General features: G+C 35.0%; 1 protein-coding gene across 1 annotated transcript; it reads left to right on the forward strand.

The window, feature by feature from the left end:
- The first annotated feature begins 3,713 nt into the window (after positions 1–3,713).
- Positions 3,714–4,681, forward strand: LOC121746997. Its single transcript, XM_042140970.1, has one exon. The coding sequence runs from the start codon at positions 3,882–3,884 to the stop codon at positions 4,506–4,508; it is 627 nt and encodes a 208-aa protein (XP_041996904.1). The 5' UTR covers positions 3,714–3,881; the 3' UTR covers positions 4,509–4,681.
- The last annotated feature ends 9,297 nt before the right edge of the window (positions 4,682–13,978 follow it).

Here is a 13,978-nt window from a genome sequence, read left to right on the forward strand (position 1 = left end):
CGAGAGGATGGTGATGGTGGAGAACCATGCACGAGAAGCCTGTTTCAGGCCATAAAGGGTCTTGTTCAGTTTGCATACGAGGGCAGGAGGGCATTGTTCAAATTCTGGTGGTTGACGCATGTATAAGTCTTCCTTAAGATCACTGTTGAGAAAAGCGTTATTGACATCCAAATGCGTAATGGACCATCCCATGGTGACTTCAATACTCAGAATAAGGCGAATTGTGGTGGGTTTCACAACAGGACTAAAGGTTTCAGTGAAATCAAAGCTGGGCTCTTGGGAGAAACCTTGAGCAACGAGACAAGCTTTGTGTTGAGCTATGTCGCCTGTTGCAAGTTTCTTGATTTTGAATATCCAGGTGCAACCAATAAGATTCTTACCAGGTGGGAGGTAATTAAGTATCCAAGTTTTGTTGCGTAGGGAGGGCAAGAAATTCCTCTGTCAGTGCCAATTTCCAGACCGGGATAGATAGGGCAATGCCGACAGATTTAGGAATGGTGAGGTGCGGTGCAGTAGCTGAAGAAAGGAATAGTTTGGGTTTGAAAATACCTGCCTTAGATCGAGTGGTCATGTGATGGGAGGATTTTAGAGGAGGATCAGGAGGTAGAGCAGGGCAATTTTCGGTGGAAGGGTATATAGCACAATTTTCGGAGTCTGTAGACGAGGGAGCAGGAGAAGGGACATTATCATGAGAGTTGGCGGGCATATTATTTGGGGAGGCAGTGCAGGTGCTGTCTGGAGATTAGGATGTTAAAGAAACAGGAGAAGATGACGAAGTTCTAAGAGTGTGATGTAGAGTAGGAGAGTATATGGGGAAGACAGATTCTGGGACTATGTGTGTAGTGGAATGTAAGGGAGGAGGATTGTTGAGAATGTGAATAGGTGGAGAGTGTGATGGTAATGAGATACCTATGGAAACTGGTGGAGCTAGAGTTGGAGTTGGAGCTGGAGCTGGAGCTGATTGAACAGACTTAAATGGGAAAGAATTCTCATCAAAGATGATATCCTGAGATACGATCACCTTCCCCTTGGATAAGAGAGCTTTGTATCCTTTGTGTTTAGGGTTGTAACCAAGGAATGTGGTTGTATTAGACCTGAATTGGAGTTTATTCTTGTTCATGGGCCGAGTATGTGGATAACATAAGCACCCAAACACCTTTAAATCAGTGTAGATAGGTCGGGACTTAAAGAGCCTCTCATGGGGAAAACAAGACTGGAGAATAGGAGTGGACATCCGGTTGATGAGGTGTACATTGGTAGTAAATGCGTCATCCCAGAAATATGTAGGGAGACCAGCTTGGACTAGAAGAGCGATTCCCGTCTCAACAACATGATGATGTTTGCATTCGGCTAGCCCATTTTGTTGCGGAGTATATGGGCAAGAAACCCGATGAAGAATCTCCTCGTTTTGAAGAAGAAAGGTAAGAACCTGATATTCTCCACCCCAGTCTGATTGGAGAGATACGATCTTGGAGTTGAATTGTGTTTCAACATTGGCCTTGAAATGTTTGAAGGCATCAAGGACTTCACTCTTGGATTTCAGCAAATAAAGCCAAGTGTACCTGATGTATTGATCGATAAAGTTGACAAAATAAATAAAACCATTTCTAGAAGGGGTTGGAGTAGGCCCCTAAAGATCATTGTGAACTAATTGAAAAGGTTTTTTGTAGTGTGTTTGAGAAGAGGCATAAGGTAGGCGATGACTCTTAGCCAAGCAGCAAGAATGACATAATAAAGATGACTTCATTGAATGAAAGGGGATATTACATTCTTTGAGAATCTTCTCTACAATATTGAAAGCACAGTGGCCAAATCTTCTATTCCAAAGATCTAAAGATGCAGCAGAATTAACTGAAAAAGCTGAAGGCCCTAGTGCTAAGGAACAAACAACATGAGTTAAGCTTGAACTCTTAGGGGAAATTGAAGGCTTGAAAGACTTTGAGGGAGATTTTTTAAGCAAAAACTTGTAGAGGCCGTTGTCAAGATGACCTTTGAGGAGTATGGCCTTGGAGATTTGATCCTTCACAAAACAATAAGATTGATGAAATTCGAAAAACAAATTGTTATCATGAGCAAAATGTGAGACACTTAGTTAATTTTTGGTAACTTTGGAGACGTGTAGGAGATTATTGAGCAAGAAGGAATTGTGGGGAGAGGAAGAGGACTTAAGTATTGACTCCCCACATGAGCAATACCAAGACCGTGACCATCACCAAGTTGTAGAAGGTTACGTCCATGGTATTCAGATGAGGTGTTAAAGGTTGAGAAATCATTAGAAACATGATTAGTGGCGCCCGAGTCTGGGTACCAGGAGGAGACATCACTCTCACTGATATATTCGGTGGGACAGATAGAGTATATTTTACGAAAATTTATATCTACTAATTTTAAATGAAACTCAATTTGATTAATTAAAAAAAGAGAGATAAAAATGATAAAATGATTGAAGTATTATTAATATTAAATGAATCGTATTTTATAAAAATAAACTTTTTCTTACTCCCTCCGTCCCCTAATAGGAGTCGCTCTTTGACCTGGCACGAGTTTTAAGAAATGTAGAGAAAAGTTGGTTGAAAAAGTTAGTGGAATGTGTGACCCATATTTTATATTGGTTTTATAATAAAATGTGAGTGGAGTGAGTTAGTGGAATGTGGGGCCTACTACCGTTTATGGTAAAAATGAAGAGTGACTCTTAATAGGGGACGGCCCAAAATGGAAATTAGCGACTCTTATTCGGGGACGGAGGGAGTATAATTTAAGGAATAGATTAAAAAAAATGCTGTAGTTTAAACAAGAAGTTTTGGGCATAAAAATTAAAAAATCTTGTTGAAAAGTATTAGAGAGGAATAAAGTAGAAAATATAAGAAAGAGTAAAGTATTGACGTGATAAAGTAAGAGTGATCAATTTTTTAAATTTTTTTTATCAAAAAATGAAATAACTCAAACATAATTGAGAACACTACTCAAAATTAGAGCATCCGCCACGGTGCTCTTATGCAAGAGCACTCGCCGTGCTCACCGCTATGCTCTTGCCGACGGCATGACTCTGCTCTTAGCTAAGAGCACCGCCGTGCCGACGGCAAGAGCAGTACCAGCTGGCGTGACTTGCTCTGATTGGACGTTAATTATCATTTTTTTGCTTTTTATTTCAAAAAAATCTAAAAAATTAAGATTAATTTTTTCCCCACTTCCCAATAAAATATATCCATTTTTTCCACACTTTTAATTTATTTTTTCGTTATTTTTATCCTAAAATTTACACTTTCATCTATAAATACATTCATGTCAACACAAAAAATCACACTATACCAAACAACTCTCTCACTCAATTTTTAGGATTTTAATTATGTAATTTTTAATTTTTAGGATTTAAATTAGTATTTCAGGTATTTTTAATGCATTTTAATAATGTAGAAATGTTTTTAGTAATTGAAATATTTAAATTGAATAATAGAATGGTGGGAGCATGCTCTTGCGGAAGAACATGAAGGTAGGTGTTGTGCTATTGCGGAAGACATAGGAGAAAAAAATGAATAAAAGTGGGTCTGACGACCACGTACATTGCTTTTGCAAATATAAAATTATTTTATTTGGTGACGTTTGCGTATATTTTGGATAGGATTGGTTGAAAATAAGGGGAATCAAATTGAAAATAGATAATGATGCTACTCCCCTCTAGAAGACAGGCTCCCTGACACTCTCCACTTTCCGCAGTATATCTAGTCGCCCACTGATTATCCCCACCATCACGCTCCCTTTCAACGGCCACGATTCCCCCCATCCCTAATCAGTGGCTCCACAATAATAACTCGTACAACGCCTCTGCACCTAATCATTCCCCCCCTCCAGATATTATTTTTACTCTCCACTCACACACTCACATGGATCCCAATTTCGCCGCCGGTTTCCGCCACCGCCGTTCCCCCTCCTCCGACCGATTCCTCTCCGTCTTCTCCCCTCCTTCCCCCGCTGATGAATCATTCGCATCCTCCGCCGGCGACGAGCTCAGCGAGCTCGACGTCTTCTACACCGCCGACTTCTCCGACGAGCACCGGATCAGCAACTCCGGCGCCTCCGATCGCCGCCAGACGGAGAGGTTCGGCATCCTCGCCGCGCTGCAGGAGGATCGCCGCGGAATCAGCGACGCCGTGGTTCAGAAGCCGGCGCTGTGGTCTCCGTCTCCGGCGTCGATCTCGCGCGACATTCCGGTGATTCCGAAGCGGCGGATGTCGACGGAGCCGAAGATCTCGCAGTCCATGCCGGCGAGGCGGTTCCAGAAATCGGCGCCGGTGAATGTTCCGATGATGCCGCGGAAGGTGGCAGAGGCGTTCGAGGACGAGGCAGGGGAGGAGGAGGTGCTGCCGCCGCATGAGATGGTGGCGCGTGTGTCGCTGAGGAATGAGAAGACGACGTTTTCGGTGCTGGAAGGCGTCGGAAGGACGCTCAAGGGGAGAGATCTGCGGCAGGTGCGCAATGCTGTGTGGCGGCAAACAGGTTTTCTCGACTAACATTTTTCCCCAATTCTACTTCGGTATTTTTTTAATTATATTTTTGGATTTTTAATTCTGCTATTTATGTATTTTGGTACAATGAGTAAATAATTGAGGTATCGAACTTGAACGTTGATGATCATTGGACTTTTTTTTATTGACGTTGATGATCATTGAACTTTTTTTATTGACGTTGATGATCATTGAACTTTTTTTATTGACGTTGATGATCATTGAACTTTTTTTATTGATGTTTCATTGATAGTATTGAAGGAGCCGTATATTCATATTATTTGGTTGAGTTATGTATGGGTACGTGATGGGGATTCTTTAATGAGAAAAAAAGGGTGAATTAAATTGAGATAAATTTGTCTACTTCGTCAATGACTGAATCAACCAAATACAACGACGCCAATAAATATTGATAAATGAGAATTGGAATTTTCCAATTTGACGATGTTTCCGAAGCCTACGACTTTATTTTATTCATGAGATGTTGAGAATTGAAAACGACTACCAGTACCGGCAACGAGTCTCGTTGCGGGCTCTATCTCATCTCGGAGAGACAAGACCGCGTCGAGACGGCGTTACGGGCTTCGTCTCATCCCCAGCCCGTCCCTTGTCTTGCCGCGGAGGGAAGTCTCGCGAGACAGCTCGCCACGCGCGTTGGCGACGTGGCGAGCTCCGGTTCGTTCGTGACTCCCACTCGCCGGCCCACGAGTGAGCGTCGTTTTTATCCGAAAAAAATGTTTTTTTTGTTTTTTTATATTCAGGAAAAATTCGAAAATGAAAAAAAATCCCAAAAAATATCGTTTTTTGCAATTTTTTTTTTATTTTTTTAAGCTTCCAATCACTTCTATAAATATCAAATCATTCCCACAAATTAATTCACATTAAAAAAACTCTCTATACTCACTCAAATACGTTACATTCTTCATCTCAAAACATTATTTTTCTCCTAAATTTAATCTATTCATGGATCCATTTGAGCAAATGTGTTGAATAAAAAAATCAAACGCCGTGAATTTTCAAGTATCGTTGGAATCCACAGACTAAAAGTTCATCGAAGCTCTCTCCCAAATTCATAATAAAATCCTTCACCTCCCCAAGTCTATCGCTGCGAATTTTTGTTGCCTTGAGCTTTGATCCCACGGAATAAGACGTCGCAACTGATGATATCTTCTTCTGCTTCTTTGAGTTTTGAGATTTTGAATTTAGAAAGAGTGAGCGGAAGATTTTAAATTATGTATTTTTTATTTTTTTTAGGATTTTATTAATGTGATTTTTTATTTTTTTATAATTTTGAGTTGTAATTTTATTTTATTTAATGAAGTGTTTTTATTAATTGAATTTGTTGGAAATAAAAATAAAAAATGAAATTGAATAAATAGTCAAGGGATGAGATGGTTAAGAGATGGAGGGATGCATGTGTTGTCTCTTAGTTAAGAGATGTGGTGAAAAGTATAGTGGGCCCATGAATAGTGAAGAGATGAGACAATTAAGAGACATCATTGCGGATGGTGGTGAAAACTTTAATTCCATATATTTGCATATATGGTGAAGTATTTTCGAAATCATCACAAATTTGAATTTGAAACATTTTGAAGATCCACATCGTAACTAAAGCAGTAAATTTCTGAGTCAAATATATGCTGAATCGTTAGACGATTTGACTATTTTGTTAAGAAAGGGATAAGGAGTAAAATCCAATATTTTCAAATTTTATGGGTGTTGCAACTTTCTCAACTCTGCGTGCCTCGAATCTCCAATATATACAGGTGAAATCGAAACCGATGTAGCAGCCCATTTATTTAGCTAAAAGTTATTTGATGAAAAACCACTAACTTAAGGACGTAGTGTACGGTATTCCTACTATTTTCCAAACCTAAGCATATAATGAAACTATTCAATAGGTTTTTCGAAATTCAACGGTATTTTTCAAATCATTGCATACCACTATATACTTCCATTAAATATGAAACATTTGGTTTCCGACATGGGATTTTATGTAGTGTTGTTTTGTGAGTTAATGAAGAGAGTGTAAAGTAAGAGAGAATAAAAAGTAGAGAGAATGTTATTTCCATTTTTGGAAACGTTTCATTTTTAATGAGACAATTCAAAAAGGAAAACGTTTCATTTCTAATGGGATAGAGGGAGTATCATTTAATATAGTTTTTTAGAGCATTCACAATGAGAAGACAATATCTCCGACAGTTTGATCGTCCCCCATTCCAGCACAACCGATGCCTTGTCCACGGCTGGCGAGTCGCCCCCACCATGTGAGATCGACTGTCCAATCGGCGCCTATTGCAAGTACGACCGTCGATCACGCGTTTTTTATTTATTTATTTTATTTACCTTTCATCGCCTATATCTACCTCATGTTTACCACATTTTATTCACTCTTCTCCGTTCTCTTTCTCTCACTTCTCTCTGTATAATAATCAATGAATCCCGATAGAAGTTTCACGTACCTCGACGTTCCCTATACTGTTGCGGGCCCTAGGACACCAACTGTCCCATCACCCTAGCTGGCCCACAATATACCCTAGTGGTCCCTACTGTGGTGGTGGGGAGACCCATGAACCCCAAACAACAACTCATTTCTACAACTTTTGTTATGGACAGGGGATTGACCAACACTACGGTGACAAAGTTTCTCATCCGAGTATGATCGGTACCCGGGCGATTCCAACATTGTTTCGGAGATCGAAGCTAAGGTGGAAAATGGATCGGCAAATTTATAGGGCGCTATTGCATGTGGTTGGGCCGGATGATGAACTGCTAACATGACAGTAGAAAAATAGAAATGAGCAGATTTATTGGCGGAATTATGTTCCACTATTGTAAATACTCTTAGAAATTCAAATGTGTTATTCATTAAAAATATATAAAAAAATAAAAAATTTGGGTAAATCAATCATCTTAAGTTAATACCGTTATAAAGAAATAAAATGTTAAGATCATAATCAAAATTATCAACATCCACACATCTTTTCTCTAAAGATAAAGGACCTATGGAAAAATTTCAGTCATGATATCTATATTTACTAATTACTTCTAGAGTACTGGATTTGTATTCTCTTTCTAATGTACTACTATGCTTTAAGCACTATGCCTTTCATTGTTTTCCCAAAATTGTCATTTTGTTTCTTTTTTTAAATTAAGCTTCAGAACCTGCACAAAGAAATTAATACCTTCGTCCACCAATAAATGTCTTATTTTGCTATTTTTGTTTATCCACCAATAAATGTCCTATTTGATTTTTTACTACTACGTTTGATAATAAAACTCACATTCCACTAAGTTTATTTCACTCACATTTCCATATGTATATAAAAATATGACCTATCATTCACTAGCATTTTCCTCTCACTTTCTACTATTCCCTCCGTCCCACTTTAGGAGCCCCGGTTAACCAAATTTGGGTGTCCCATTTTAAGAGTCCCAGTTGAAATATTCCATAAATAGTAAAAGACCCCCACATTTCACTAATTTTTTTCACTCACATTTTATTATAAAATTAATATATGAAAGTAGAACTCACATTCCAATATCTTTTTTCACCAAATTTCCTTTATATTATTTCTAAAAACCCGTATTAGCTCAAATGAGACTCTTAAAGTGTCACAGAGAGATTATATTTCTTAAAATACATGCCAATCAAACCCGACTTATATTCGTAGACAAAGTGAGTAATTTGAATTACTATAAATGGCATAAGCAATGACAATACTACTAGTAATTATTATAACTATTCAACGTTTTCCCTTTTGCTTTATTTACACTTTTTTTTTTGTTTTATTACCTTTCTTAATTGATTCGTTAGGGGTTTATTGTTGAAGGTATAGTTTTATTGGCATTTTTATCCATGTAAAGTTGATTGTTTTTTGGACACCCCTTAGAAACTTTAAGGGAAATAACAAATTTAGTCGAAGTTCGTGAATCTTTTAGAGCATCTGCAATAGCGGACTAACCGACGCTCAAGTCGCCGGCGAGCGGCTAAGAGCTCGGCTAGTCCGCTAATGCGGTAGCGAGCCGACTGTAGGGAAAAAAAGCCCGAGATCGGGCATGGACTAACCGAATAGTCGGAATTTTTTTAATTTTTTATTATACCCTATATGAAGGCTATGCATTGGCTAGGTTGTGAGAAATGCATGATGTGGCAGGAGTTTTAAGCTACGTCATTATTTTGTTACCATATAATTTAATGTAACACATGATTGATTTGCACATAGGAACGTCATTGTTTTGATACCATATATGTCTAACATATTACTTCCTCCGTTCTAGGGAGTCCCGATTGATCATATTTGGATGTCTCAGTTTGGGAGTTCCAATTGAAATATTCCGTAAATAGTAATAGACCTCAAATTCTACTAACATTTTTTCATCAATATTTTATTATAAAATTAATATATAAAAATAAGACTAATACTTCACTATCGTTTTTAACCTTTCCTTTACATCTTTTAAAATCTGTACCAACCTTAAATGAGACTATGAAGTTGGACAAAGAAGTAGTAGTAAACATGTTTAAAAATGTCACGTCAAGTTTCAAATTTTTGAAATTTTTTTGAAACAGGTTTCAAAATTTTCAAAATAATAAATCAATGTGATGAAATTTTATAAAACAAAAACTAGTTTATTTGAGAAAAAACCGGTATATTTATGCATTTAATTAAAACATATGAGCGCTTATATAGTACATGAAATGTGCATAATATTATGGTCATATATTAATGATTTATGTATAAAATTTTTACTTTTTCTCGAAACCATAAAATATAATTAATGCATACTTTAATTCAAATTTAAAAAATGATATAATGGCAATTCAAATAAAAAAAATTAAAAATGAGACTGAAGACTAATTAAGTCTATTTCAACTTGCAACTATTAGTTTTATTATTTTAATATATAATTAATTCATTAAATTACTAATAGCATAACTTTTTAGGTTATACAAAATTTGGTTTTTAAAAGAGTAATGATAAACAACCAAATTTTGTACAACTAAAAAAAAGTTAGTAATTTGATATATTAAATAATAAATGTAAGTTAGTGGACAATTAAAAAAACTTGATTAGTTACATGCATTAGTTATATTTTATTATTCTAAAAAATAAAAATTTATACACCATAATATTATACATATATATGCATTTTTTCTCTAAGTACATTAGTTTTTTATTGTACAAAATTTGATCAAATAGATTTAGTGTTTTTGAAATTACTCAAAAGTAAGAAACTGATACGTTATAAAAAGATGCATAACTTTAGCATAACTTTTTATTGTACAAAATTACTCAAATAGATTTAGTGTTTTTCAATTTCGCCAATTTTTGACTCCTCATTAATCCAATCAACATCGTTTTATAAAAAAATTCTTTTCAATAAGGAGTACCCATATTTTTCTTTGATTTCATGGATTTAAGTTATAAATCGACAATGTTCAAATTAATTCAGAATTGGAAAAAAAATTACGAAAAAAAATACTTGTGTCTAAAGTCCAACTCACAAACATAATTCTTTATATGAAAAGGAGTAATAATTGTGAAATGGAAAAGAAATGAGATCAGAATATCAATAAGCGTTAAATATGTCGCTCATAAGAGATCAAATCCCATCGCACATGATATAATTCATCATTTTCTCCTATACTAATTTCCCAACTAAAAAAGTAAACCTTGTAGAAATTGAAAAACAATTAAAATTATCCAAAATTTGGTAAAACAGAGCACTCAAATCCAGCTCAAATAACATAATCAAAAATTAAGAATCACTGCAAAAATTCCCAAATTATTTATGAAAAAAACAGATGATATGTCTCCCATCTAAAGCGCAGAGGCGTTGAGAAAATCCAATCGTTTGAATAAATAACACCTATTAATCAGCAAAAGCATAATTAATATGCAACAGTGCACGAAAAATAGGATAATTACATATCTAAAGCTAGAATTGAGCCGACTCCGCAGAGAAGAAGAAGATGGGAAAGAGGAATTCTCAAAAGGAAAACCCTAGAAAGAAGACCAGATAAACACACAGCACCACACTCGAAAATACACACATTTCTGTGCATATATAAAGCGGATGTGCGTGTTAATTGAATTCAATTTCGCGCAGCTATGACTCAAAACGCTTCCATTTGTGAATTGGAAGGCGATCTTAAGGGCTGCGCTTACAGCAAAAAATAATTAGGGAAAACTTAGTATGGAAATTGCAGAGATTGAATTATGAAACGGACGGTGAACTTTGTTGAAGAGAGGGGGCTTATATAGGTTGTTTTGCTAGGTTTTTTATATTGGGCCAATCTGACGGCCCAAATAGTATCAAATAATACTACTTCCGTCTTTATTTTGGTTGATAATTGATTTTATCTCATCTGTTTGGTATATTTATACATCAAAATAAGCATAAACCAATCCAAATTCATTTTTGGGTTTTTCTATGAAACAATACCAAATATGATAATACTGCAAAAAATTGTGAGGCATATATCAAAATGTAGCGTAAAATTTGAATTCGGTGTAAATGGTTGGATTAAAACTATTTTTGATGTGACACATAATAAAAATGAGTTTGAGTTTGGTATAAATGGTTGGAGATGGCTTAAATGTGTAATCATTTAGACAATTATATTTAATATATATTGTTTCATTTTTTAGAACAAATTGTCACACAAAATGAAACTCCTATTTGTTGTTAGTGAAATTCATTTGTGATGTGGTGTAAGCGTTATCTATTAGAATTATGCGATTGCTTATCAGAAAAACAAATGTGTAATTGATAAGGGAGTATGGGCCCAGGCCCAATAAGTGAAAATATAATTCTCATCAGATATTAATGAGTGAGGCCCAGTACCAATAAATAAAATATATTGGTAAGAGGGTAAGGCCCAGGCCCAATAAATGAAAATATAATGACGGCTGTGGGTTTTGTCTGTACTTATTTGTATTGTGTATAGTATGTAATATAAATATAGTGCGTGTCAATAGTTGACCAAGATATTCAAACTTTCCATATACAGTAGAGTATATGTAAAACACAAAAAACAGTGAATAATACAAATAACCATACCATAGAAGTCGAAATCATGTACTCATTACCTCAAAATTAATGTTGAGAAGTCACAAGATGAACAAGAGGGAGATTTCTCAATTCTAAAATTGAGGAGGTCAAGATTAAATGTGTCTAACCCTAAATTGACGATGTGGAGTGGAGTGGACTCGTGGTGAATCAATGCTGGAGGGAAAGCGGGAGACCCGATAGTGAACGACAAGGCACAATGGTCGCTGGGAAGTGATGAAGTAGAAAGGCACCAGGGCACTAGGCCTGGTGGCGACAAGGGGAGGGCAGACGATCATTTGAGAAAATATGTCAATTAAAATAATTATATCACACAAAAATCCGCCACTAATATTAAAATTAATGCCCTCAAGTGACACTGTAAGTAAAATTCTAGAGACTTACCATTACTAATGACCACAAATATGCTATTGTATCTAATAGTTATTATTGACGGTTTGTGTCCGTTGGTAAGCGTTTAGACAGCCAAACCAGTCGGTGACCATGATGGCATGCACCAATTCCGTCGGTATTTATATTTCTATATATAAATATTAGCTTTTTGGTGTATCTTAAAAGGTTAATGGTCGCTAAATAATATGGGAAAAATTCCTACTTGTATGTTTTGTACGAAAAAATAAATGTAAAACACAATAAATGCATTGACATATTCAGAAAATAAAATTCTTAAGATCGGATACTGTAAAAAAGATTGTTGCTAGCTTCGTAAATTAGAGGTGGTGCGATACTAATTGCTAGCAAAGGATATCGACGAAAGTAACCCTTCAAATTTGAGACGAAGCTACAAAACCGTGAAAATGATGGCAACTCCAAAAATCGAATTCAATGACCGACGGTAGAATTGGTCGACCTATAGACCCCACCTCGATCAGAAACAAGAAATCTATACAAATTTCAGTGGGTGCAATGTCATGTTCAACATACAAGATTATGCACTACAATAAAAAAGATTCCGTTAAGGACGTTTTTTAATGCATTTAAGGACGCTAATTAATTTGTGTTTCTAAATATACTACCAACATTTCAAAAAAACGTCCTTATTGTTGGTGTCCCAACCTAAATTAGAGAACACGAACAAAAGCATCCTAAAAACAAAAAAAATCAAGCTAGTTTATCATTAATATAAAAACGCTTTTTTTTGCTATCCTTAATATTTTTAAAAATTTTCCAATACAATTAATTGAGTCTCAATTTTATTCCTACAAAATAAGTTTTGTATGATGTCAAGCACCATTTCCACCAATTCGGGCTTTAATACATTATTATATATGCACGCCTTTTAAATCAAGGAAAAATTTATTATTTTACATCCTAAATTATTAATTTTTCAGAAAAAAAATGATTATAAAAACAATGTCTCATAAACTAACAAAAATACCCCGTTGTTTGGTTTATGGCCACGTATTTGTGATGTGCTTTCAATTTAACATTTAATAATTTAAGATTAATATGTGATTTTCCCTCGATGAAATGATGGCCGTTGGTGACTAATCTTACTAGAATCCAAATTTGCTAGCACGAAAATTGTTCTTTTCTGATCATTAATGAAAACATATAGTCTCGTGGCATTAATATACTGTTTACCTTGTCAATCTCACATCAAAAATTCATTTTGATTGGATGAAAATAATTTTGTAAACACTAATTAAAATACTTAATAAATGATTTTTCAAGTTTGTGTTAAATTTTGAAAAAAAAATAAATTTTCTTATTATCATAATTTTCATTTTTATATCAAAATTTAAATAATTTTAAATGAATAATTAAAAGATTATGATTATGAGTTTATGACTTATGTTTAGATTTTTTTTACTAGGCCAATTTAGCAGTTCATATTTCCAGAAATGAAATTTTATGGTCGTATCAGCTGCGAAAAAATCAAAGCATGCAAAGAAAAAAAAATCAGTTTTTTCTTTGCCAATTTAGCAGTTCATTTTTCCACAAATGAAATTTTAGTTAATTTACTTTGAAGTTCACATTTGTTGATATAGTGATGTGCATGTTGTATCTAAATTACACACCCTTAATTAAATTCAAATAGTACCAAGTTAAAATAGTGTTGTTATCCTTTTATATTTGGTGTTTTCGTTCTTGACATGAGAGGAAGACTTTGTCCATATTTGGTGTTTTCGTTTTCATCGACTAGTTCTTAGTCACCCAATTGTCCAAAACTAGTCTTCTGTTCAACTATATTGTCCACTCGATTATTTTCTCTCTTACTCTATTAATTATTTGATTAGAAACTACTACTATCTCCATCCACTAGCAAGACTTTTGGTAGTTTACAGAATATATTTTAATGCAAAATTGTTTAAATAGGACAGAATAGGGAAAAATTGATTAAATTATTATTAGCGAAAATTGAGATTCATCTTATATAAAAAGAGAAATTTACTGAA

Source organism: Salvia splendens, chromosome 9, assembly GCF_004379255.2.
Source record: "Salvia splendens isolate huo1 chromosome 9, SspV2, whole genome shotgun sequence".
NCBI lineage: Eukaryota > Viridiplantae > Streptophyta > Magnoliopsida > Lamiales > Lamiaceae > Salvia > Salvia splendens.

Coding starts and splice junctions, on each gene's coding strand:
- LOC121746997 (XM_042140970.1), top strand. CDS start 3,882: ATGGATCCCAATTTCGCCGCCGGTTTCCGCCACCGCCGTTCCCCCTCC.